Genomic DNA, 25035 nt, shown 5'->3' on the forward strand with positions numbered 1-25035 from the left:
ACTCTCCTGGGGTGCAGATTATCCACCTACTGTGGAGTTTCTTGGACCTTGCTCTGAAGCATCTGATAGGTGCCATTGTTGGAGAGAGGATTCTGGACTAGATGGATCACAGGTCTCATGCAGAATGGTAGTTCCTATCTTCCTAGGTAGACAATGTAATGAACTCTGGTAACATCTCCATGCCAAAAGGATCAGGGTCTAAATCACAGGTTGTAGCTTGCACCTCCTCAAGCACATCAGCAAGTCATAGCGGCTGTAACTAAAGGAGAAAAGACTCTTCAATTGTTCCCTCTCTCCACTCACATGACAAAATGCTGTTAACAGAGACAGACAACTCAGTCCAAATTTGAATGGTCTCCTTTGCAAAATAACAAACTCCTCACTGTAAGAAACAATAAATTCTATTACTGGATGGAAACACCTCAGATTAGCCCAGACAGGTTGTTCAACAACTCAAACAATTCCTTTGATCAGGGATAGCAGAATAAAGAGTACAGGAATACTGCGATGCACCACTGACGTGTAGGTGGGCTACTACTGCTGAAAGGACCTTTGTAAAGACTCTTGAGCCTATGCAGAGCCCAAAAGGGAAGACTCAGTATTGCTAATATCTGACCCTATTACAAAATGTAGGAAATGCTTGTGGAAGGGGTGGATAGCTACATGAAGGTAAGTGTCCTGGAGGTTGAGGGCAACAAACCAGTTTCCAGGTCTAAGCATGGAATTATGGGGGCTAGCATCACCATCCTGATGTGCTGTGAAATGACACAGGTATTCAGTTTTCTGAGATCGAGGATTGGTATCCACCCTCTTGGGGACTAGGAAATTGTTGGAATAGAACCATCTTCTGACAAACTCGGGGAAAGAGGGAACCGGCTCAATTGCCCCAAGAGCAAGAGAGATTGGATCTCCTGCTTAATGATCTCCCTGTGAGGGAAATCCTTGAAGAGAGATGGAGAAGGAGGGGATAGAGTGGAAGTGGATGGAATATCCCATGTTGACCACCTCCAGTATCCACTTGTCTCAGGTGATATGCTTCTCGGCAGGTAGGAAGTGAGACAGTCTGTCTCCAAAAAGGGTGGCGTGGGGCGGAGGAGAGGGGGAATAGTAGAATTGTACAATAGAGAATCTGGGGGAATAGGTTGATCTATGCCCTCGATCAAGCTGTCAAAACTCTCTCTTAGAAGGAGATGCAGATTAGGTGTCTGCAGAGGGGGTAGTCCCCTTTTGTGAGGTTTGGATCTCCTCCTCAGAGGCTCAAAAGGTGTAGGAGAAGCCTGTGTGGTGGTACTAGCACAGTGTGGAACACTATGCAGTTTGAGATCTGCTAGAATGTCTTTTTGCTCCAGACACACAAATTCCCAGAGATTGTGACATAGCCATTGAATCTTTAAGGGTATGGAGCAAAAAGTCTGTGTCCATGCTGAAGAGCTTAGGCCAGGGGTGGGCAAACTTTTTGGCCTGAGGGCCACATCAGGGTTCCAAAACTGTATGGAGGGCTGGGTAGGGAATGCTGTTCCTCCCCAAACAGCCTGGCCCCTGCTCCCTATCCACTCCCTCCCACTTCCCGCCCTCAACTGCTCCCCTCAGAATCCACGACCCATCCAATCCCCCCTGCTCCTTGTCCCCTGACAGCCCCCTCCTGGAACTCCCCACCTCTAACCACCCCCCAGGGACCCCACCCCCTATCCAACCCCCCTGCTTCCTGTCCCTTGATTGCCCCGACCCCTGTCCACACCCCTGCCCCCTGACAGGTCCCCCAGGACTCCCACTCCTATCCAACCCCCTCTGTTCCCTGTCCCCTGACTGCCCCCCCCCAAAACCTCTGCCCTATCCAAACGCCCCTGTTCTCTGTCCCCTGATTGCTCCCGGGGACCTCTTGCCCCTTATTCACCCCCCCCCCCATTCCCCGCCCCCTTACCATGCTGCTCAGAGCAGCAGGACTGGCAGCTGCACTGCCCAGCCGGAGCCAGCCACGCTGCTGTGCTGCCTGGCAGGAGCTCTCACCCCCACCGCCCAGAGCACTGGCACAGCACATGTGGCCTGCAGGCCGTAGTTTACCCACCTCTGGCTTAGGCCTTTCAAACAGATGGTCTTCAACAGTACTCTGCTCCTCTCTCAGGAGTCCAGAAAACCGGAGCTAAGATAGGGTTGCCAGGTGTCCAATTTTTGACCAGAATGCCTGGTCAAAAAGGGACCCTTTAGTTCTCTTGCTGCCTAGGGGGCACACAGCACCAGAGGATGGTCTGTCAGTGCCTGTGAATGATGCAGCACCAGTGGGTGCTGGGTTTTATTTCTAGTGGCACCCTGTAAAACTGTTCACCAAAGTGCCCCCAAAGGTTCCAGTAAGCCCACTGAGGAGGAGAGGGATAGAGGAAAGATCCTTAAGGGGCCTGGTGGGTCCCTGGAAGGTCCTCTTCAGTAAATGAGCTCAGAGGGGTGTGATGATAGGTACCGAGACCTCAGAGTCAGAAGTATCATCCCCTGGGCGAACAAGGGGGATGGTCTCAAGCATCAGTGCTGGTACTGAGAGTTGGAAGAATGAGATTCAGGTTATAGTTGATGGAGTGGTAGCAGGATGGGGGCTCCGGTAAAATTCCTTTTTAGGGGAGACTCCAGTTCATCCAAAACAAGACAGTTCTTCAGTGAAAAGGAGTGGAGAGCTATGATAGCATATGATCATAGGCTGAGTTGGTGCTGGAATTGGGATTGGTATCGAGGAGGAGTTTGTGCATGTGGTACCGGAGAGGTTGATGGGCCATCTTCTCTGACCTCAGAGCTGTAGGAAGATGCTAGTACTGGAGTGCAGGAAGAAGCCCTGTGTACATCATGGTGCCGAGAAGTGTCAAACAGTACTGAGGTAGGAGCCACCCTGTGGGTGGAAGACTTCTCCACACACAACTTCTTATGTTGGTACTGATTTCAGTCGGTGCTTCAGCAGTACTCCTGAAGGGATGCAAGGTCTCCCAGGAGCGAGATTTATGGGGTGACCTATTTCACTTCTTTGTTTCCCTTGTAAGGGGGAAAGGCTTCTTTTTCTTCAAAGTCTTAGCCTCTGGAGCTGCTGCTGGGGCTCCAGCTGTCACCAGGGTAGGCTGAGTTGTTGAGGCGGATGTACGGGGAGTGGCAAAGAGAACCCTGCTGCAGTTAGGGAGCATTCCATTAAGAGGAACTTCAACCTAGCTTCTCTGTCGTTTCTTGTCCTACCTTTAAATCCCAAATAGATTGTGCACTTTGACAGGATGTCTCCAAATACTAGTGACAGCTAGAAAGCCTGTTGCTCTGTGGAAAAGACCTGTGTAGAAAGTCTGGCAGGGCTTAAACTCCAGGGTCTTCAGCATAACCTGGTGTGCTGAAGCACTAAAACTAAAACCCCGAAAGGGTGGGGAGGTCGGTGGAAGCAATTAATAAAAATGAAAATAAGAACGTAACTAAATAAAAAGAGAAATTTACAATAAGTGAGAGAGGGTGGGAAGTGGTAGAACAGCGGACACCAAGCACTCCGTCTCAAGCCACAGGTGGCTGAGAAGAAACTTAGTGGTGGCGGGCCTGTGCCTCCCTGTATGGCTTCAAGTGGGAGCATGAAGAGCTGCTCTGCACAGGTGCAGGCTTGCAGACACTGCTTTACAGTCTCCAGTCGAGAGTGCACAGGTGCGTGCTCATGCTATGATGGAGCACCCATAGGAACATACACTCCAAGAGTAGTTCAGTTTCTGTGTCCATTAAGTCTTGGCCACTCTGCTGATTACAACCAATTACTGTCAACTGCGGAAGAGGGACACAGGGCAGATGTCAGATAGCCACTATTAGGTGGCATCAAGTTTTCATAACTACCAAGTTGGACTGGATTTCAAACTTGCCACCCAGAAAAGGAGGACTCTGGATATACTATTTCTAAACATCCTGAGCTGTCCACTCTCACTGAATGTTTGGTTAAACCCCAAACATAAAAATTAATCACCGTAAATTATCCAGATGAAGTAGTATCTATAATCATGAAGCATTTACCGTAAGCTACCAATATATCTTTGGCACATACAGAAGATTTGATTTTTTTCCTATCACTTTTAAAATTTGGCTCTCACAGGAGGACTAAATAAACATCCTGATAAACGAATGTGGCATCATTCTAAGTAGATCATGGATGGATGTATCTTCTTTCAGTGAGTTTGACAATCTCAGCAAAAAGATCCTGATGTCATTCAAGACATAGAAAACATTTTTGGCAGCATATATAAAACACAGCCAGGAGTAATTTCTGTTCTGGGAAAACTGAAGGCTTTTGCTGAGACAATGTGAGTGAATATTAACTGGTAAACTGTACCATTTTGGCAAAAGGGGGTGCTTTATTATCAACCTACCCTGTGATCAAGGCCAAATGTAAACTAGTAATAGTTTGTCATTTACACGGGCATTGAGAAGCAGCCTTAGCATAGGAGGATGTGCCTTCTCATATCCTTTCAGGTGGAAAAAAAAAAGGTTATTAACCTTTCTGTAACTGTTGTTCTTTGAGATGTATTGCACACGTCGATTCCACCGGAGGTGTTTGTGTGCTCAGCTGACAGAGATTTTTACCCTGAGCAGACCTGTTGGGGTGGCTTGAGCACCCTTTGGTGCCTCGCACAGGCATAAAGGGTTGAGCCACCCCAGACTGCTTTAGTTCCTTCCTACCGGAACAACTCTGATAGAGAAGGGAAGGAGGGTGAGTCGTTGAATGGACGTGTACAACGCATTTTGAAGAACAGTTACAGAAAAGTTTAACCATTTTTGTTCTTGTTTGAGTGAATGCACATGTCCAGTCCACTGTGGGTGACTCACTAGCAGGTCTATTTGGAGGCAGGACCAGAGTCTATTTGAACACGGAATAGAGGATCACTTGTCCAAATGCAGCAGCATCTCTCGATTGATGAGAGATTATGTAGTGCGAAGCAAATGTGTGACATGATGAGCAGGTTGCCGCTTTGTAAATGTCTTATATTGGTACATGAACCAGAAATGCTGCACAAGCCACTTGAGATCTAGTTGAATAACCCAATATTCTATCAGTGGCTCTGCATTAGCTAACTGGTAACACAGGTGAACACAGCTGGATATCCGTGCTGAAATCCTCTGCGTGGAAACCAGACAGCCCTTGATTCTGTCTGCAAATGTGATAAACAATTGAGACGGTGATCTGAAAGGCTTAGTCCTCTCCAGACAAAATGTTAACACACTTCTAATATCTAGAGTGAATAGTGACTCCTTTCCCTTGCTACCATGAGGTTTTGGGAAGAAGGTCAGTAAGTAGATTGGCTAATTTATATGAAAAGCGAAGGCCATTTTCATAAATAACCTTAGATGGGATGAAGGTAGACTTTATCTGCGTAAAAAACTATATATGGAGGATGTGATACTAATGCCCCCAACTCCACTACTCTCCTGGTCAATATAATGGCTATTAAAAATGCTACCTTCATTGAAAGGTATAACAGACAGCAAGCTGCTAGAGGCTCAAAGGGGGCAGCTTTGATAAGACTAAATTCAGGCTCCAGGGTGGAACAGGACTCAAAATGCAGAAACATCCTGTTCAAACCCTTTAAAAATCTTCAGAGTAACAGCCGTGTTAGTCTGTATTCGCAAAAAGAACAGGAGTACTTGTGGCACCTTAGAGACTAACCAATTTATTTGAGCATAAGCTTTCGTGAGCTACAATTAAAATTAAAAATCTTATGATTAATGGGTTGGAAAAAAGAGAGCAGTTATCCACCAGAAGATGAAATGTGGAAATAGTTGCTAGGTGTACCCTAATTGAGCTAATCAGTAATCCTTGATGTTTCAGACACAAAGGTAGTCCAGCATATGCTGAACAGAAGCAAGAACGGGGTAGACCAGCTTGACTAGATGAAAAGACTGGCAGAAGCAAGGATAGGGAGCTCCAACAACCGTCATGGGTGGTAGGAAGGAACTGAGGAGGGTCTAGGGTGGCTCAGCCATTTATGCCTCTGTGAGGTGTGAGACAGCAGAGGGTGCTCAAGCTACCCTGACAAGTGCTGCTAAGGGCAACAACTATCCGAGAACTGTGTACTAGAGTACACAAACATCTACACTGGGATGGACATGTGCAATCACTCAAAGAAGAAAAAGTTTTATGGGCTATAGGCTTGATTCTGATCTCATACCAGTGTGAACCGGGAGTAACTCCACTGAAGAATTCAAAGTTATGACAGGGTAAAATTGGTGAGCGCTAGATCAGAATCAGGCCTTATGTGTCTGTCAGCAAACCCTCTTTTTGGTGTATTAGAATATGTGTAAAATATAAGCTAATTTTTTAGGGTTCTATTCATCATAAAAAATCCAATGCCTTTCATGCAGTGGGAGGTCACATATCAGCTTTGGCTGTCAAGATTTTAATTCTAAAAGTGTTAAGAGTTTTCATCCTCAGGTCACATGGCCCAGGAAAGGTGAAAAATGGAGACAATCATGTAAGCAACCAGAGGAGCTAGTGAACGGAAGCAGCAAAAAGGGGGAGTTTAGCAAGGGTGTTTAGAGAGGGAGCAGGAGAGCCAGATACACCTAATAAACATTCTGCAAACTTAAGCCAATCATCCCCCCCCCCCCACACACACACAGAACAAACAAACACCCCTGCAAGAGTAAAAAGAATGCAGGCAGAAGTCCAGCAGCAGAGTGGGGACTATCCAGGTTATTGCACTGAATGCAGCATGTATGGATTACCTGCTTTGTGGGCAGGTGGCATGTGTGTGCATTTGGTGCAAGCAGCTCATGTCCTCAGAGACCAGGTACAGGCTCTTGAGGCCAGGCTGGCTGAACTGGAGGAGCTAAGGGAGACAGAGCGGTACACAGATGAGATTTTTGAAGACACAGTAGAGCAGTCCCACCCCACATTTGACAGCCTCGGTGCTGATGAGGAGGATGAAAGTTTTGGAAGGAGAACATCAAGCTGGAGTTGAGGGAAACAATCCCATAGTTGAGACCCTCCTTCCAAATGATGTCATAGTATTCTCTCACACTGATGATTCTTCTCTGGAGCAGGGAGCCCTGTTATTAGGAAGACACAGGTAACAGTAATAGGGGATTTGATTATTAGAAATATAGACAGTTGGGTTTGTGATGACCAGCAGAATTGCCTAGTGAATTGCCTGCCGGATGCAAAGGTCGCGGACTTCTCAGACAACTCAACAGATGCATGTGCAGTGCTGGGGAGGACCCAGGGGTCATGGTACATGCAGGTACCAGTGACATAGGGAAAAGGTCCTGGAAGCCAAATTTAGGCTGCTAGCTAAGAGATTAAAGTCTAGGATCTCCATGGTAGCATTCTCTGAAATGGTTTGTTCCACACAGAGGGCCAACTGAACAGGCAGAACTGCAGAGTTTCAATGCAAAGATGAGATGATGGTGACTTGGGGAGTGATTTAGGTTTATTAGGAACAATGATAATAAATGGGACATGGTAATACCAGGGCACAAAATATACAGGAATGACAGAGAAGCTCCCGCTGGTATGGGAGTGGCATTACATGTGAAAGAAAGCAGAGTCAACTATAGTAAAAATCTTAAATAATTCAAACTGCACCACAGAATCTCTATGAGTAGAAGTTCCATGCTTGAATAATAAGGCTATAGCAATACGAATATACTACCGACCACCTGACCAGGATGGTGATTGTGAAATGCTCAGGGAGATTAGAGAGGCTATAAAAATAGAAAACTCAATAACACTGGGGGATTTCAACTGTCCCCATATTGAGTGGGAACCTGTCACCTCAGGATGGGATGCAGAGACAAAATTTCTCGACACCATTAATGACTACATCTTGGAGCAGCTAGTCCTGGAACCCACAAAGGGAGAGGTAATTCTTGATTTAGGCCTAAATGGCACAAAGGATCTGGTCCAAGAGGTGAATATAGCTGAACTGCACAGTAATAGTGACCATAATATAATTAAATTTAACATCCTTGTAGTAGGGAAATACTAAAGAAACCCATCACAGTAGCGTTTAACTTCAAAGAGTGGAGCCACACAAAAATGAGGAGTGTAGTCAAATGGAAATTAAACGGAACAGTCACAAGAGTAAAATGTCTGCAAGCTGCCTGGAACCTTTTTAAAAACACCATAACAGAGGCTCAAACTATGTGAATACCCCAAGTAAAAAAAAACAGTAAGGGGACCAAAAAAAAAAAAAAAAGCGCCACCATTGCTAAACCACAGAGTAAAAGAGGCAGGAAGAGACAAAAGAAATCTTTTAAAAATTGGATGTCAGATCATAGAATAGAATCATAGAATATCAGGGTTGGAAGGCACCTCAGGAGGTCACCTAGTCCAACTCCTTGCTCAAAGAAGGACCAATCCCCAATTTTTGCCCCAGACCCCTAAATGGCCCCCTCAAGGAGAAAACTCACAACCCTGGGTTTAACAGGCCAATGCTCAAACCACTGAGCTAATCCTCCTGCCAAGTCCTACTGAGGAAAACAGAGAGGAACAAAAGCTCTGGCAAGTCGAGTGTATAAGTATAATTAGGCAGGCCAAAAAAGATTTTAAAGAACAATTAGCAAAGACACAAAAACTAACAGCAATTTTTTTTTAAGTACATCAGAAGCAGGAAGCCTGCCAAACAATCAGTGGGATCACTGAATGAAAGAGCATTCAAGGAAGATAAGGCTGTTGCGGAGAAGCTAAATGAATTCTTTGCATTGGTCCTTATTACAGAGGATGTGAGGGAGATTCCCATACTTGAGCTATTTTTTTCAGGTGACAAACCAAAGGAACTGTCTCCAGACGAAGGTGCCAGTAGACAAGGGTTTGGAATAAGCTGATAAATTTAACAGTAATAAGTCACCAGGACCAGATGGTATTCACCCAAGAGTTTTGAAAGAACTCAAATATGAAACTGCAAAACTACAAACTGTGGTACATATCCTATTGCTTAAAGCCTATGTATCCGGTGACTGGAGAATAGCTAATGTACCACCTATTTTTAAAAAAGGTTTCAGGGGAAATCCTGGGAATTAGAGGCCAGGAAATACTACTTCAGTACCAGCAGAACTGTTTGAAACTATAGTAAAGAACAGAATTATGAGACAGATAGATGAACAGAATATTCTGAGAAAGAGTCAACAGAGATTTTGTAAAGGAAAATCATGCCTCACAACCTATTAGAATTCATTGAGGGGGTCAACAAACATGTGGACAAGGTGATTCAGTGCATATAGTTAGGACCCTACCAAATTCACGGCCATGAAAAAAGGACCATGAAATCTGGTGTTTTGTGTGCTTTTACCCTATACTATACAGATTTCATAGGGGAGACCAGCATTTCTCAAATTGGGGGTCCTGACCCAAAAGGGAGTTGCACAGGGGTCACAAGGTTATTTTAAGGGGGGTCATGGTATTGCCACCTTTACTTCTCCGCTGCCTTCAGAGTTCAGTGGCTAGAGAGTGGTGGCTGTTGGCTGGGCGCCCAGCTCTGAAGGCAGCACCCTGCTTGCAACAGCGCAGAAGTAAGGGGGGCAATACCATACCATGCCATCCTTACTTCTGCACTGCTGCTGGCAGCGGCTCTGCCTTGAGAGCTGGGCTCCCAGCCAGCAGCTGCTGCTCTCCAGCTGCCCAGCTCTGAAGGCAGCACCACCATCAGCAGCAGTGCAGAAGTAAGGGCAGCAGTACTGCAATCCCCCCTACAATAACCTTGTGGACCCGCCAACTCCTTTTTGGGTCAGGACCCCTATGATTACAACTCTGTGAAATTTCAGATTTAAATAGAATTAAAATAGATTTAAATAATGACATTTACTATTTTTAAAATCCTATGACCGTGAAATTGATCAAATTTGAATTTGGTAGGGTCCTAAATATAGTGTACTTGGACTTTCAGAAAGCCTTTAACAAGGTCCCTCATCAAAGGGTCTTAAGCAAAGTAGGCAGTCATGGAATAAGAAGGAAGGTCCTCTCATGGATCAGTGACTGGTTAAAAGACAGGAAACAAAAGGAGGAATAAATGGTCGGAGAGGTTAAACGGGAGACAGGTTAAACAGTGGGGTCCTCCCAGAATCTGTACTGGGACCAGTGCTGTTCAGCATATTCATGAATGATCTGGAAAAAGGGGGTGAAAAGTGAGGTAGCAAAGTTTGCAGAAGCTACAAAACTACTCAAGATAGTTATGTCCAAAGCTGACTGCAAAGATTTACAAAGGGATCTCACTACACTGGGTGACTATGAAATTCAGGGTTGATAAATGCAAAGTAATGAACACTTGAAAACATAATCCCAATTATAAATATTAAATTAGCTTTTACCACTCAAGAAAGAGATCTTGGAATCACTGTGGACAGTTCTCTGAAAAAATCTGCTCAATGTACAGCAGCAGTTTTCTGTTAAGAACCATTAGGAAAGAGAGAGATAAGACAATAATATCAGAATGCCACTATAATAAACCCATGCTCCACCCACACCTTGAATACTGGTCAGAAAAGGGCAACAAAAATGATTAGGGGTGTGGAAAAGCTTCTGTATGAAGAGATGCTTCTGTTCAGCTTAGAAAAGAGACGACTGGAGAAGGGGGTTTATGATAGAGGTCTATAAAACCATGAATGGTGTGGAGAAAGTAAATAAGGAAGTGTTATTTACTTCTTCACTTAACACAAGAACCAGGGGTCACCCAATGAAATTAATAGACAACAGGTTTAAAATAAACATAAGGAAGTACTTCTTCACACAGTGCATAGTCAACCTGTGGAACTCATTGTCAGGGGATGTTTGAGATTCAACTAGATCACAGCTTGATGTGGTGTGGCTGGAAGGAGGCAGAGAGACAGCTGATTCATGTTTGAACTGGACAAATGAAGCATTGAGCATCTAAGGGTACCTTCCCTCTAGCTGGCACAACCAGTATCTATTTACTTTTATATTGGTTATCTTTCTTTTGATTTCTCCTTACATTGTAACCATTTTCTCTCTCTCTCTCTCTCTCACACACACACACAGACATTCACTCACTCTCTATCCTTCCTTTCAAGGCTCTACAACAGCAAATAAGCTGTCAATCAGCTGTGAATAAATCCAGACAGCCCCTCTTCCCTGGTGTAGATGTCACTTCACTCCGCCAGATGTCATTAGAGCTGGACATCTTTGATCTATGACCGGAGGGAGGGAGGTTTAACTGGAACTGAGAGCTAAGGCTCTAGTTCTGTACCGCTGGTGCGACGAAACTGCAGGCTCTGAATCAGCTGGCAGATACAGTTCACATACTACTGATGCACAAAGCCCAATCACATAGAAAAATGAAAAAATAGTTGTGACTGCTGTCATCTCACAATATAAATGTAAGTTTCATAGGTTTATTCATTAACCCCTTTCTCTCAAAAATACAGTAGATCAGTCCGGGGCTAAATGTTCAGTGTGGCGATTGAGGTAGTAAGGAGCAGAATCCCAGGTATCATTAACGAAAGTTGTGCACCTGGCTTCCTGTGCAGTGTATTGAGAATTTCTCTCACATAGCAGTCCTGCTCCCAGTTCATTTGAATCAGAACACTCCACATTATTGCTCCATGTCTATTAAACTGTTTGAGGTGGGGAGAATGGCTGGAAGCACAAGCTGACCTCTCATTAAAAGTTCCTTCATCACTATTGCATTTTACAGTGTTCTCTTTCAGAAATAAAATATGAAGAGGCACTGACAGAATATTTGAAATTTTCCTTGGGCATCAGAAAAGATGATGAGTAGAAGGATTTATGTTGGCTAAACCTCAAATTGCAATATCTACAGAACTGCTATTCAAATATTTCACCAAGGGAAGACCCTATACCCTCAATTACATGAACAGAGGCAATCTGTCTCTTCTGAGAACAAAATTAATGAATCTGTACAATTGAGACAATTAGTTCACTCCATAATTATCACAGCTTCAGTGATGTTTCAAATTAATGTGATGCAAGATGTAGAATTAATTTGATCCAGCTCAATGACCTAAATGCAGACAGCGCACAACTAAAAATAATGTAAATTTTAAATAATCTGTTTGCATATCCACTTTAAAGAAGCATTAGAAGTAACTTCAGCCAGGAAGTGATTACATACACTGACTTAAATATTAGAAGTATCATATCAAATTATTAAAACTTCTGAGATTTACAAAAAATTGCCACACGAAGGCAGAGTCTATTGTTAAAAAAAATAACGACACTCTTCCCACTAAAAAGAAAAGGAGTACTTGTGGCACCTTAGAGACTAACAGACTACAGCCCATTTCATCAGATGCATGCAGTGGAAAATACAGTATGACAATTTTATATACACAGAGAACATGAAACAATGGGTGTTAACATACACACTGTAACCAGAGTGATCAGTTAAGGTGAGCTAATACCAGCAGGAAAGAAAAAAAACCTTTTGTAGTGATAATCAAGATGGGCCATTTCCAGCAGTTGACAAGAATGTCTGAGGAACAGTAGGGGGGAAAAATAAATGTGGGGAAATAGTTTTACTTTGTGAAATGACACATCCACTCCCAGTCTTTATTCAAGCCTAATTTAATGGTGTCCAGTTTGCAAATTAATTCCAATTCAGCAGTCTCTTGTGGAGTCTCTTTTTGAAGTTTTTTTGTTGTAATATTGCGACTTTTAGGTCTGTAATCGAGTGACCAAAGAGATTGAAGTGGTCTCCGACTGGTTTTTGAATGTTATAATTCTTGATGTCTGATTTGTGTCCATTTATTCTTTTACATAGAGACTGTCCGGTTTGGCCAATGTACATGGCAGAGGGGCATTGCTGGCACATGATGGCATATATCACATTGGTAGATGTGCAGGTGAACGAGCCTCTGATAGTGTGGCTGATGTGATTAGGCCCTATGATGGTGTCCCCTGAATAGATATGTGGACACAGTTGGCAACGGGCTTTGTTTCAAGGATAGCTTCCTGCGTTAGTGTTTTTGTTGTGTGGTTGCTGGTGAGTATTTTCTTCAGGTTGGGGGGCTGTCTGTAAGCAAGGACTGGCCTGTCTCCCAAGATCTGTGAGAGTGATGGGTCGGCCTTCAGGATAGGTTATAGATCCTTGATGATGTGCTGGAGAGGTTTTAGTGGGGGCTGAATGTGACGGCTAGTGATGTTCTGTTACTTTCTTTGTTGGGCCTGTCCTTGTGGGTACTCGTCTGGCTTTGTCAATCTGTTTCTTCCCACTGACCCACACTATTCGTAAGTGCTAAACAAAATTCTGCCACAATTTTTGTAAGGCAATTACCACTGCCTGCCATTTAAGGTCCTGCTCCTGCAACTGATCTGCACTGACGGACCTCTGCACCCATGTGGAGTTCTTCTGAAGTCAGTGGGGCTCTGTATAAGGCTCGAAGGGTCCAACCACATGGATTCGGATTAAAGAAAGCCCTAGATTTTTCCTGATATGAAAAATGGTGAGAAGTCTTTGACAATTACTGACTTTTAATTTCTGCGCTTACCTTTAAAATCAAACTGGTAGATGTTTTTCAAGGATTCATGAAGGAAGTAAAAGCTTCCTAGAGCCTGTAGAAAAACAAAAAATAAATAGCAATAAGAATAGTCTGCTTTTAGTAAAAAACAAAATTGTGATACAGCTTTTCAAATGCAAAAACTAAAGAAATTAAATATCAGTAATTAAAAATACTACATTTGATAAGTAAAACATTTTCAGTAAATCACATGAAAATAATTGAGTTCTTTATTTATTTGTTTCTTTTAAGTTTAATAAGCAGCTATAATGAAGGCCATTAGCAGTTTACCTAGGGCTGGTCTAGACTACACAGTTAGGTCAACATAAGACAGCTTATGTCCACCTAATTATGTCGTGTCTACTCTACAGCCTTGCTCCCACCAATGTAAGTGTCCTTCTGCACAGACATAACTACACCATCTCCCTGAGAGGTGTCAGGCTTATGTTGGTGTAGTTAGGGCAGTGGTGGGCAACCTGCAGCCCATCAGGGTAACGCGTTGGTGGGCCATGAGACAGTTTGTTTACATTGACCATCCGCATGCATGGCCCCCCACAGCTCCCAGTGGCCGTGGTTCACTGTTCCCAGCCAATGGGAGTTGCGGGAAGCTGGCGGCTCCCCTTACCCCCACTAGAAGCCCTAGCAGCTTCCCTGCTTCAAGCTGGGAGCCAGGAAGAGAAACTGGGGGGAAAAGCCCAGGCAGCTTGGGACTCTGCTCCCAGCCAGGGAATGGGGAGAGGAGGGGAGGGGGCAGCCCCTCTGGAGCCCGGGAGCCTGTGGGGCAGCCAGGCTCCTGGCAGGAGGCTGCCCACGGAACTGAGAGACCAGTCTCCCCACACTGACCTTGTTAGGTTGGTGGAAGTGCTCCTGGTGAGGATGCATACCACCGACCCAAGGAGGGTAGTGTGGACATGCAGCACCACAGTAATTACTGCAGTGGCTGTAAATGGATCTAATATAGGTTGATTTACATTTCTATCATAGACATACCCTAAATTTGCTAAGGACATAAATAGTTAATATACTTTATAAATATCAAACAGACTTAATTAGTGATTTTAAAAAACAACTTAATAAGTACATCACACATTCAGAAATAAATGTATTAAGAGCTCTCCTCTGGGCGGTGCTAAGCACCTTCATCTGCCATTGAAATAATCCCCGTATAGTCTACTTTATTATTCCTCTGGATTGCAGGTCCATCAATGACTGCATCCTTGCAAGAGTCTGCCAAACAGTTTCTGCCTCATATACAGGGCAAAACAAATGTTTTTGGATGCAGCGTGGACTGCAGGAATGATACACAGTGGTGGGAGTCCTAAAATCTAATCCTAGATAAGCCATTTTCTCACTGGATAGTGCAGAGCAAATCACATTTCCTCTTTGTAATAATTTCCCATCTGTAGAATGGGAATGTGGCAGACAGGCCCATTGGTGCCTGATGGCAAAGGGTTCACTGCAACAGCAACTTCTAACAGACCTAACAAACTCACTACACCTAGCTCACCACTTTCACAGTATTTATCCATAAAGAATATCATGTGGGGTCTTAAATGAAAGCCAGCACCACTGGTTATGAATATAGTTGAAGATGTATGTACTGATACTATGTAGGAGTTATGTATATATGATGGAAATATGTTCTTACAGTTTGTATGAAGGTGTTAACAGAGGTGAAAACTGGTTTCCTACCAGACCAGAGATGTTTCTCCATCTATCTGTTGAAATGTAAATTGAGTATTATCTCATTAACAATCACCAGTCTGAGCAAAATGAAGATGAAGGATTGTGAGATTTAACAGGAAGAGAAGAACAGCAGGGGAAAAGAAGCCTTATCTGGGGGGTGCATGTCAAAGGTTTACTGGGCTATAACTGGGGGACAAAGAAAACAGCTTGTTATTTTGCACCTAGTAGGAAAATGAACAGTGCATTTACCTTAATGAAAAGTGGATTACAACTTGACTGAAGCATTGAAAAAGGTTTTGCGTGAAAGAAGATTGCTCTAGACAGGAGGTTAGCCTGTTAAGTTTAGTCTCTAGAAAGTGTGTACTGATGTTGTTTTATATGTAACCCTTCTGTTTCCATTATCTTTACTCACTATCTCTTGAATCTTGATCTTTGGTAATAAACTGATAAATCTTTCACTATAAATATATCTGAGTTCTGTGGTATTATACAACAAGCTAATCCTGAGTTGAATCATTCAAGCTGGTAAGTACACTATTCCCTTGGGGACAACATACCTGGTATTACTGTGAGTGTTCAGGGGATGAGGGGCTAAACACTGCAGGGGAATGCTTCAAAGGGGTACGCTCAGGGACTGGGGTGCATCTATTCTTAACCTCCAAGGGAAAATAAAGACTGGCATAGGCCAGAGGAGATTGTTTGGGTGGCTCATAGCTGGAAGGTATCAGGGACTGGGCACCCAGTTAAGCACAAGCAAGCCTCCCTCTTGCTGGAGGCAGGGGTGGAACAAGGTGACTCAGAGTCCTGGGCACCCCGAGAACTATCAAGGGGTAATAATTATGTATCTCACAGAAGTGTTGTAAAGATTAGTTTGTGCTTGTACAGCTCTTTTCTATTATTGAATGTTTCAGTAATAACAACCCTTGTATACAGATGATTGCATGCTATTCCATGCTAATATTTACAGTAACATTGTCATTTGCATAAAGACCACACTTAATTTTATTAATTTTTAAAGTATATATAGATTACTAAAACAGTAAAATACAGTACCAGTATGACAGGTATTTCTAGGGGCCATTAACTGTATCAATTGTCTGAGAATATTACTAAGGATAATATCACCCATAACATAATTCAGCTTCCCATAAATCTTTGGTTGCCAGAATGCTATAATTTGAGGAGCACTGAAAGCTAATTTCTCAGTTATCAAGTCCTTCTGCTACTTACAAACTAGTAAAAGTTGTCCGCCACACTCCAAAGAGCATTTTGCCAAACATAATACACAAGTAATGTCAGCCCCAGTGATCTTAGATTTTGTGTAACTGGAGCAAAACTTGGTCATCTTTTTAGAAGCATAGGGTGCAAGAAAGGTATAAACTGACCTGGCTCAGGCAAAATTCAACTAATCTGCTGCTGGAACTAACTTCAGAATTTTGTTTCAAAATAGAGAGTTTTCATAGAGAATGAAATCTGCTGATTGTGAAAAGCTTCTCTTCATCAACATGCACGAAGTCTCCTAGCTATTTAAAGAGATTGATGTATGAGGTACCAGTAAAACAAGGCTGAATAACTCAAGCAAACACTGGGGGAAGAAAGTTAATTCTCCAGATTAGGTTTGCTTTGCCATACTCAAAATTCTGTGCTTCTAATCCTGGCCTAGTTTTATAATCTATCCTCTTTCATTAAGAGCTTTTTGTTTTTAATTACCATTATATACATATCATTGTGCCAAAAAATATTCTCTAGGGCTGGGATTTTCAAAGGACACTAAGGGAGTTAAAAGAAAAGGAGTACTTGTGGCACCTTAGAGACTAACCAATTTATTTGAGCATAAGCTTTCGTGAGCTACAGCTCACTTCATCGGATGCATACAAGTTCATCGGTGCCACAAGTACTCCTTTTCTTTTTGCGAATACAGATTAACACAGCTGTTACTCTGAAACCTGTCATTAAGGGAGTTAAGTGTCCAAATCACACTGGAATTCACTGGGAGCTGCATGCCTACCTTCCTTTGGCTCTTTTGAAACGTTACAGGCTACATCAACTACTGAACTCCCATGCTCCAACAGTCACAATAAGTAGTCTATGATTCAGCTAAGCAAATAAACATACCAGTATACGCATTCCTTTTCAGCAAAGCACATAGGCCCCTATTCAGCAAAGCAAAGCAAAACATTTAAGGACATGCTAAAATCCATCCCTACCCTGCAAGGCATTTTGGCCATGGATTAAGGAAAGCATCCTTATTCACAACAGCACTTAAGCACGTGCTTCACGTTAAACATGTCCGTAAGTGCATGAGGTCTCAATTCAGGAAAGCACATTAATGCTTAATTATGGGACTTAATTGTGTACTTAAGTGCATTCCTGAATAGAGATTGGGACAGAAAGTCTGGGTACCTGTCCATAATTCATAGTTCATGACAAAAGGAAAACTGAAAAGACTGTTGAGGGTAAGAGGGTTCCCAAGAGGCCTGACCAAAACTGGCTAAACCAAGCCTAGCAGTCTGTAAAAGGCAGAATTTGAGCTCAGGCATTAAGAATTTGATTACTGGTTATTAATCATCATTAATGAGGCTTTGTACCCTCAATGGTCCATCTTCTAGAGAAAACGTTAAGGATACACATACAGTTGCATATATATAGGTGGCACAGACAGCAACAAGTACTGTTAAAGCTTCCCATGACTTTCTGTTATAAGAACATACATGTTCTCCATTTTCTGAGGCCCCAAGTTTAGACATCTTGGGTCTGAGTTGCAGAAGTGCTGAGCACTCAGAACTGCAAGTGAGATAATGGAAGTGCTGCTCTGAGTATATAAAGTGAACTATATAGAATGGGGATAGTAATACCACCTCTCCTAACAGGATGGTGTTAGGACAAATTCATTAATGTTTGTAAAGAATAAAGGATAAATAGAAAAAATGAATTCAATAGTGAACCCATTCAAGTGAGCCAATGGATGAAGCAGAGGTCCATGGAAATGACAGTATTTGCTCATGTAATTAAAGACTATCATAATGCATACACAGGGGAGCTGAATTAAGATACAATCTTAACTCTGGCATTTCCTAACCTCTGAGTGCCTGGATTTGCAACCTTAGCATTCTTTTAACATATTGTTGGGTGCATAATCATGTATATATATGAGAGAGAAAGAAACAAAATTGTCCCCTTTAAGTCAATAATAGTTTTGCCACAGACTTTACTGGGGCCAGAATTTAACCCACAGTGGTGGTTTTTTAATTTTTTTAAACTTTTACCCATTTCTATAATTTGTCTTCTTCTAGTTAGTGATTGGGGGTTGAAGACATGTTAGCAGTCCATGAAATATCAAGAAAAAAATATAAATCTGCATTTATAAAATCTATTAATTCTACTTCCCCCCAAAGTTCAGGAGTTCCTTGCTGAGTTTTCAAATTTCTTGGCTAAGTTAAATAGAAGCAGTTCAGCTGAAAAAAACAAGAATCCTTGCCATTACACGAAGTCTTAATGACAAGTTTAAGAGAACCAAACAAATAGGATGATTTAGTTTTATTTTGCCTTTTTACTTCTCTACTGACTGAGATACCTTCCCTGACAGAGTAGTGTTTTGGCTCAGTGATTGCTGCATTATTTATGAGAAGCTGCACATTTAGAGATTAAACATTTGCTGATTTGTCAAAAGCACAAACATGAGGTCCTGCCCATCTCCTTGACATATTAGTTCATCCAACGGAAAACACTGTCACACATTTAATTGATGAGTACACTTCCTTGTGACCCAGGCAACCTGCTCCAGAGTTGGTTTTTTTTTTTTAATGGAGGTGGCAAATAAGAAAAAGCAGGAGACATTCTTGTACAGGACTCAAGGTTAACTATTCTGCAACAAGGACAGATTGCCAGGAAAAAAACATTCTGATACAAGATATATATATATATATATAAAAAGGCTGACACCTGCTATTTAATTTCTTAACTTAATGGAATTATATTAGCAATTAATAAAAAGGAGATGCTACCTCATGGCTAAACTTTGATTATATTCTGGCCTTTGGCTTTTTAAAACCGCGGGACATTACTCTTAAACAGTAATATGCTTATTGAGTTTTTTTGCTTGTATAGAAGGGTTTATCTTACCTCCCTCATTCATGTAGATAAAATCCCTACCCAGAATCACATGAAACCCATTCTAGCTGTACTTGGAGTATAGCTAAATCACACATGAAAATCTCTTCGCTAATCTTAATTACAAATAAGTAATATAAAATAAAAAGCAATGCTGCTCTTAAGGAATGGCATCAAACAAATATCACCACTCAAACAATTTATTTTCAGAATATTTTCTGTAAAATTAAGTTGACGTGAGGTTGGCCGAAAATGGGGACAGCAGTCTGACATTAGTTTGCAACTATATCTCGAAACCGTGGTCCGGACTCTGATATCCTTAATCACAAATCATCCCATTGGAGCAAGTGTGGCCATTTTTGGAGTAAAGTATTACTTGGTGTGAGTAGGGGTCTCACAATCTTTCCCTATATTATTTAATTTTATTATATGGTGCCAAATTGTGATATACTTAAAATGTCACCCACCTGCATCAATGGGTGAGAGAAATTGATGGGGCTGGCAGTGATGGGGGACAGTCCCAATAGCACTTGCCAAGGGCCCTGTACAGCAGTGGTTCTCGAAGCTGGTCCGCTGCTTGTTCAGGGAAAGCCCCTGGCGCGCCGGACCAGTTTGTTTACCTGCCACATCCTCAGGCTCGGCTGATCGCAGCTCCCACTGGCCACGGTTCGCCGCTCCAGGCCAAGGGACGTGCTGCCCGCCCTTCCCACAGCCCCCATTGGCCTGGAGCGGCGAACCGCGGCCAGTGGGAGCCGCGATCGGCTGAACCTGAAGATGTGGCAGGTAAACAAACCGGTCCGGCGCGCCAGGGGCTTTCCCTGAACAAGCGGCGGACCAGCTTTGAGAACCACTGCTGTACAGCATCTTTCAGGTCTGTTCCAGCAACCCACCCTAACTAGGAATTGGAACCTGGCCTGGCAGACACTGTGGGTCTAGCCGGTCACCTGTTTAGGGAACTAGGAAGGAATTTTTTCTCCCATGGGCCAAACTGGTGGAGGATTAGGGAGTTTTTTGCCTTCCTTGCAGCACCTGCAAGCCACAGTGGGTTAAGCAGGAACGTGCATGGTAGCTCACGGAGGTACTGGGGTGGTGTTGCTTACTCACTGCAACTCACGGCTTGTTTCATGTGCAGTTAGGGGAATAAAATGAACAGTTCCAAGAGGTTAAAGGTCTGGGATTTCAGTGATGGGCCTTGGGCTCGTGACACGTTGGGACCTTGGGGCCTTTGTGGGCTGAGGTCAGACCTTGTGCTACTCGTGGATCCATGTCACTACTCTGCCACACCATCTCTCCCCCTCACAGGAGAAAGGGTGATAGGACTCATAGAGAGCTGAGTCCTGGGGATAGGTTGAGGAAAGCCTACTCCATGTTATGTGTTATCTGGTAAGGAGCCCTATAATCCTGGAGCCAGTTACAGATTATGGCAAGGAGCCCTGTAACCCTGGTGCCAGACACAGGTTATATGATAAGGAGCCTTGTAACCCCCGCGCTGGAACCTAATAAATGCCTGGTATAGGAGAGTATGGGTGCGTAGTGCCCCTCCCTTGTGCTAACAGTTTAATAAAAGTTGCAGCCTGCTGCTTAATTCCACGTATGTGTCTGACCTCATTTTGCTGCTGTGTCCACTTCTATTGAATAGTATCTAACACCCTGAGTTGTCCTATTGAAATCAGTGGGAATAACTGCCGAGCCCACGAAAGCTTATGCTCTAATAAATTTGTTAGTCTCTAAGGTGCCACAAGTCCTCCTGTTCTTTTTGCTGAGCAAAGAACTTCTCAATGGAAGGGTATTACGATCTAGCCCTTACATGGTCATTTATTTAGAGAAACTAACTTTACAAAGCTGACAACACAAATACAAATGCAACATGCAATGCTCTGAATCTGATCTATGTCACAGACGAGAGGCTATATAAAGCAGTGGATGGAACCGCTCTTACTTATTTCACTTGGTGAAGTATCATGATTAAGCTACTGAGATCCACTTGTACAAGGAAGTAAATTTCAGACTTGATCTGAATTCACTAAAATACTAAAATGAAAACTATGCTTTGTGATGAAAATGCTTGCTCTATCAGAAAAGACAAAAATAAAACTATAACATGATGTTTCCTCATTAGTCCTGTTTTCAAATGTTTTATAGTCAACTCATTTTTTGTGATTTAAGTCCCAATTGTGTAATCCAATGCATGATCCGCAGCATCAAACCTCTGCTTTGACTGAGGCTGAAATTAAAATACTATTTCTACATCATTCCTACTCTGTTCTCCAGCATCCTTCATAGTATCAGCACATCCTTGAGGACATTTGAGGATAGTGGTGCTGTTTGTTACTCTTTGGGTATATGAGGACATTGGTGCTGCTTAGCCAGCAGGGGGAGCATCAGAGTACTATGTTACACACACAAAAACCACATTAACAGAACATTAAGTAGGCAAAGTCAAGCACTCAAAAGTCAGGAAATGCCAGGATCAAGGTTGCCTGTGCAACCTTAATTCAGCCCCTTGTGCATATCCAGTATGATAGTATTTAATTACTTGATCATATACTATTTCTTTGATAAGACCCCTGCCTCATTCAGTGCAGAGGATGGATAGTTCCCATTTAAGAAGAAACTATTTAATAGTTTGTATTCTGTTCATTGTTCAGGGTGTACCACAGCTTCCGTTGATTTCAGCTGCAGCTGTGAGTGCTCAACACTTCTGCAAATCAGACCCTAGGATCTCATGTCAGGCATCAAAGAATGATGTACACACAATTAGTGACCACCTACGAAAAATGTGGTTTAAGTGACTTGACTAGCATCACATAGGAATTCAGTGGCAGGGATAAAATCCAATTCTCTAGTGCAGCACTCAGCTGTCTTAACTATGAAACCATTCTTTTTCTTCCAGCAGCTCCCTGTCTCATTCAAAACTTCTACAACAAATGAAGCAGCGGTACTACAGACAACAGTCTCCTTTACTACACACCACAGATTCATCTCCAGACCAGGTCCTAGTCTGTGTACTGAATCAGAAAGAGTTCCTGTGGATAAAATAGTATGTGATCATATAAATAAAGACTGTATCATACTGCCTACACCAAGCGGGGGTCAAAATTAAGTTGCACAGGCAGCCTTAATATGGTATTTCCTAACTTTTGAGTGCTTGATTTTACAACCATAATAGTCTTTTAACTTAGTTGTATGTGTGTGATTTCCTAGGGTTTTTAAAAAAGTAAACTGAAATAACAAAAAATCCATTTTGTGGCATCATATTGGCACCCATATGCATCATCAGCAGAACTGGAACCTTTAGATACATCACACTTATCTCTCTGCCTCTTGATCTGATGGAGTAACAGATAGTGGTAATAGACTGTCATACTGTATGTGGAACAGCACTAGTGGGGGATGGGACACCTAGCCAGTGGGTTTCACAGCTATTTGCTGGGAACAGAGGCATGATGAGACCTACGTGTTCTGTTACAGACTCTGGAGCAGCGTGGGTTCTAGTGGGCAGAGACTTGTCTGTCCATTCTCCCTGAGCATGACCAGTGGCAGAGCCCAGGGTGATGGGCCACTGGCGGTGGCCTGGAGAGCAAGCCTGCCCCAAACTCACCTGGCAGTACTGGTTCCTGGCCGATGGGGCTGGGCCAGATTCCCCACTCTGGGCATCATTATGGAGGGGCAACTGGGCCAAATCTGCGTGATTGGCATTGCGACCTGGTTCTTGGGGTCACAGTGGCATGCACCCTGTGCACCATGTCACAAAACTCAGAGTGGGGAGCCAGGCCCAGCCACTACCAGGTGAGTGCAGGGCAGTCTCACTCTCCAGCCTCGAAAAGGTGCCAGACATAAACCTAAAGACTGCTGGGCTCCCAATTTCATTCCCAGTCACCTTCCCCAACTCCTCCTCTCCAGTCTCTTTATCTAGCCAGTCCCAGTCTCACCTATACATGCTCCATGCTCCCTCTCTGTGCCCCCTCCCCCACAGTCTGGCACTTGTCCTCTCTGCATTTGAATCAGACAGCTTCCTCTTCCATGTGCTACCTGGGCCCCGCAGGCTCAATGAGAGCATAGGAGAGACAGTCTCGCTGTTCTCAGTTCAGCTGCCTGGACCTGAAATGGCCCGCAACATGCCTGAGCTGTAAATGCAGGGAAAGCCCTGTTCAGCTGCGGGGCTGCAGCATGCCCAATGTGGACAGAATCTTCATGAAACTTAGCTACTAAAATCTAGTAAGTATCTACTGAACATATGTTAACTGTTATTTTTAAGGTTTCAGAGTAACAGCCGTGTTAGTCTGTATTCGCAAAAAGAAAAGGAGTACTTGTGGCACCTTAGAGACTAACCAATTTATTTGAGCATAAGCTTTCGTGAGCTACAGCTCACTTCATCGGATGCATACTGTGGAAAGTGTAGAAGATCTTTTTATACACACAAAGCATGAAAAAATACCTCCCCCCACCCCACTCTCCTGCTGGTAATAGCTTATCTAAAGTGATCACTCTCCTTACAATGTGTATGATAATCAAGTTTGGCCAGATTTTCATGGAGATGGTAAAAGATAAATCCCTGCCAAATTTCAAGTTTCTGCTCCAAAGATTGGGGGTGCTAGATATTTTCAAAGAAAAAGCCCTCAGAATTTTTTAACATGGGCAAAAGAACACATTTCCCCCTATTCTCATGCTCAGCAATGGCTGAAGTTAAATAAAAAAAATCAGACTGAGGCAGACACCTGGTATAGAAAATTTCAGCCCAAATGTTTGAAGTATGGCAAAGTTAAAAGCAACAGAAATCAGGGCCTTATACAGCAGTGGGAAGTGTCAGGCAACCTTAAAAATAAGCAGTGCTATCTGCCCTGCCTATAATATTTAAATAGTGGATAGTGCGAGTTTTTCTTTTTTTCTCAAGTCAGACGGCGAATTAAAACCATCTCAAAGTACATTTGGAATCTAGGGGCCTGTCTCATCAGACTAAAATTTTTAAAAGCAAGTGAAAATTTCAGCCTACATTATAGGACTGTGAATCCTTACTGTTCCATCACTTATGACAGTTAAATTTAGACGTAAGTATATATGCTAGCAAGGACCGAAGTGACATCACAGTTCCTTTCTATTTACAGATGCCATGATTGTATCAAAAAGAATTGATATTCACACTCAGGCTACAAGTTTACTTTCTGAAGGTGCTGACTTGTTTCATGCATTGCTCCACTTTTACAGCTTTAATCTTATTCTCTTTAAAGGATTTTATAACTGATATGTAGAATTACACAGCATTTTGTTTGATTTGATAATCAATGTTTGTAGCATTAGTAGACTTTCAGCTGATAGTGCACATAAAGGATCACTGGTAACTATTAAATAATACCTTACAGGTTCTCTGTCAGGTTTTGATTATGCCAACATGAAAAGATGTGTTTTGAGTTGGGATATAGTACAGTATACGCAAGTATATTAATTCTGAACATACCACTCACTGGAGGTAAATGTTAATGGAATGGAAATTATGGTTATCACCGCCTTCCGTATTCAAACAGACTTAATCAGGTTTATGTACAGAAGTGGAAACCAATAAAAACGATGGAGTGTAGATATGCTATCCACTGCTCTGATTCTAGGGCAACTTAAATGCAAAAAAGGAAACTTTTTTCCACAGCTTAAATCATGGATACATCCTTTCCTAGATCAGGTCATGTTGATTCCACTAGAGTACATCAACAGCAGTTACACATACAAATTAAAACTTCAGTACTCTGGTTTATTAAGCTGTTTCAGGAACTTATTCACACTCTATGC

At 42.8% G+C, this 25035-nt stretch overlaps 1 protein-coding gene across 3 annotated transcripts in view; it reads right to left on the minus strand.

Moving 5' to 3' along the window:
• The window catches only part of INPP5A (inositol polyphosphate-5-phosphatase A), a 427857-nt gene that overhangs the window by 150756 nt on the left and 252066 nt on the right, over positions 1–25035 (minus strand). For all 3 annotated transcript variants that reach the window (XM_048857376.2, XM_048857378.2, XM_048857377.2), the window contains exon 5: positions 13450–13513. In XM_048857376.2, the coding sequence (XP_048713333.1) occupies positions 13450–13513 (64 nt within the window). The remainder of the gene's footprint in view (positions 1–13449; positions 13514–25035) is intronic.

This window comes from Caretta caretta, chromosome 7 (genome assembly GCF_965140235.1).
Source record: "Caretta caretta isolate rCarCar2 chromosome 7, rCarCar1.hap1, whole genome shotgun sequence".
Classification (NCBI taxonomy): Eukaryota; Metazoa; Chordata; order Testudines; family Cheloniidae; genus Caretta; species Caretta caretta.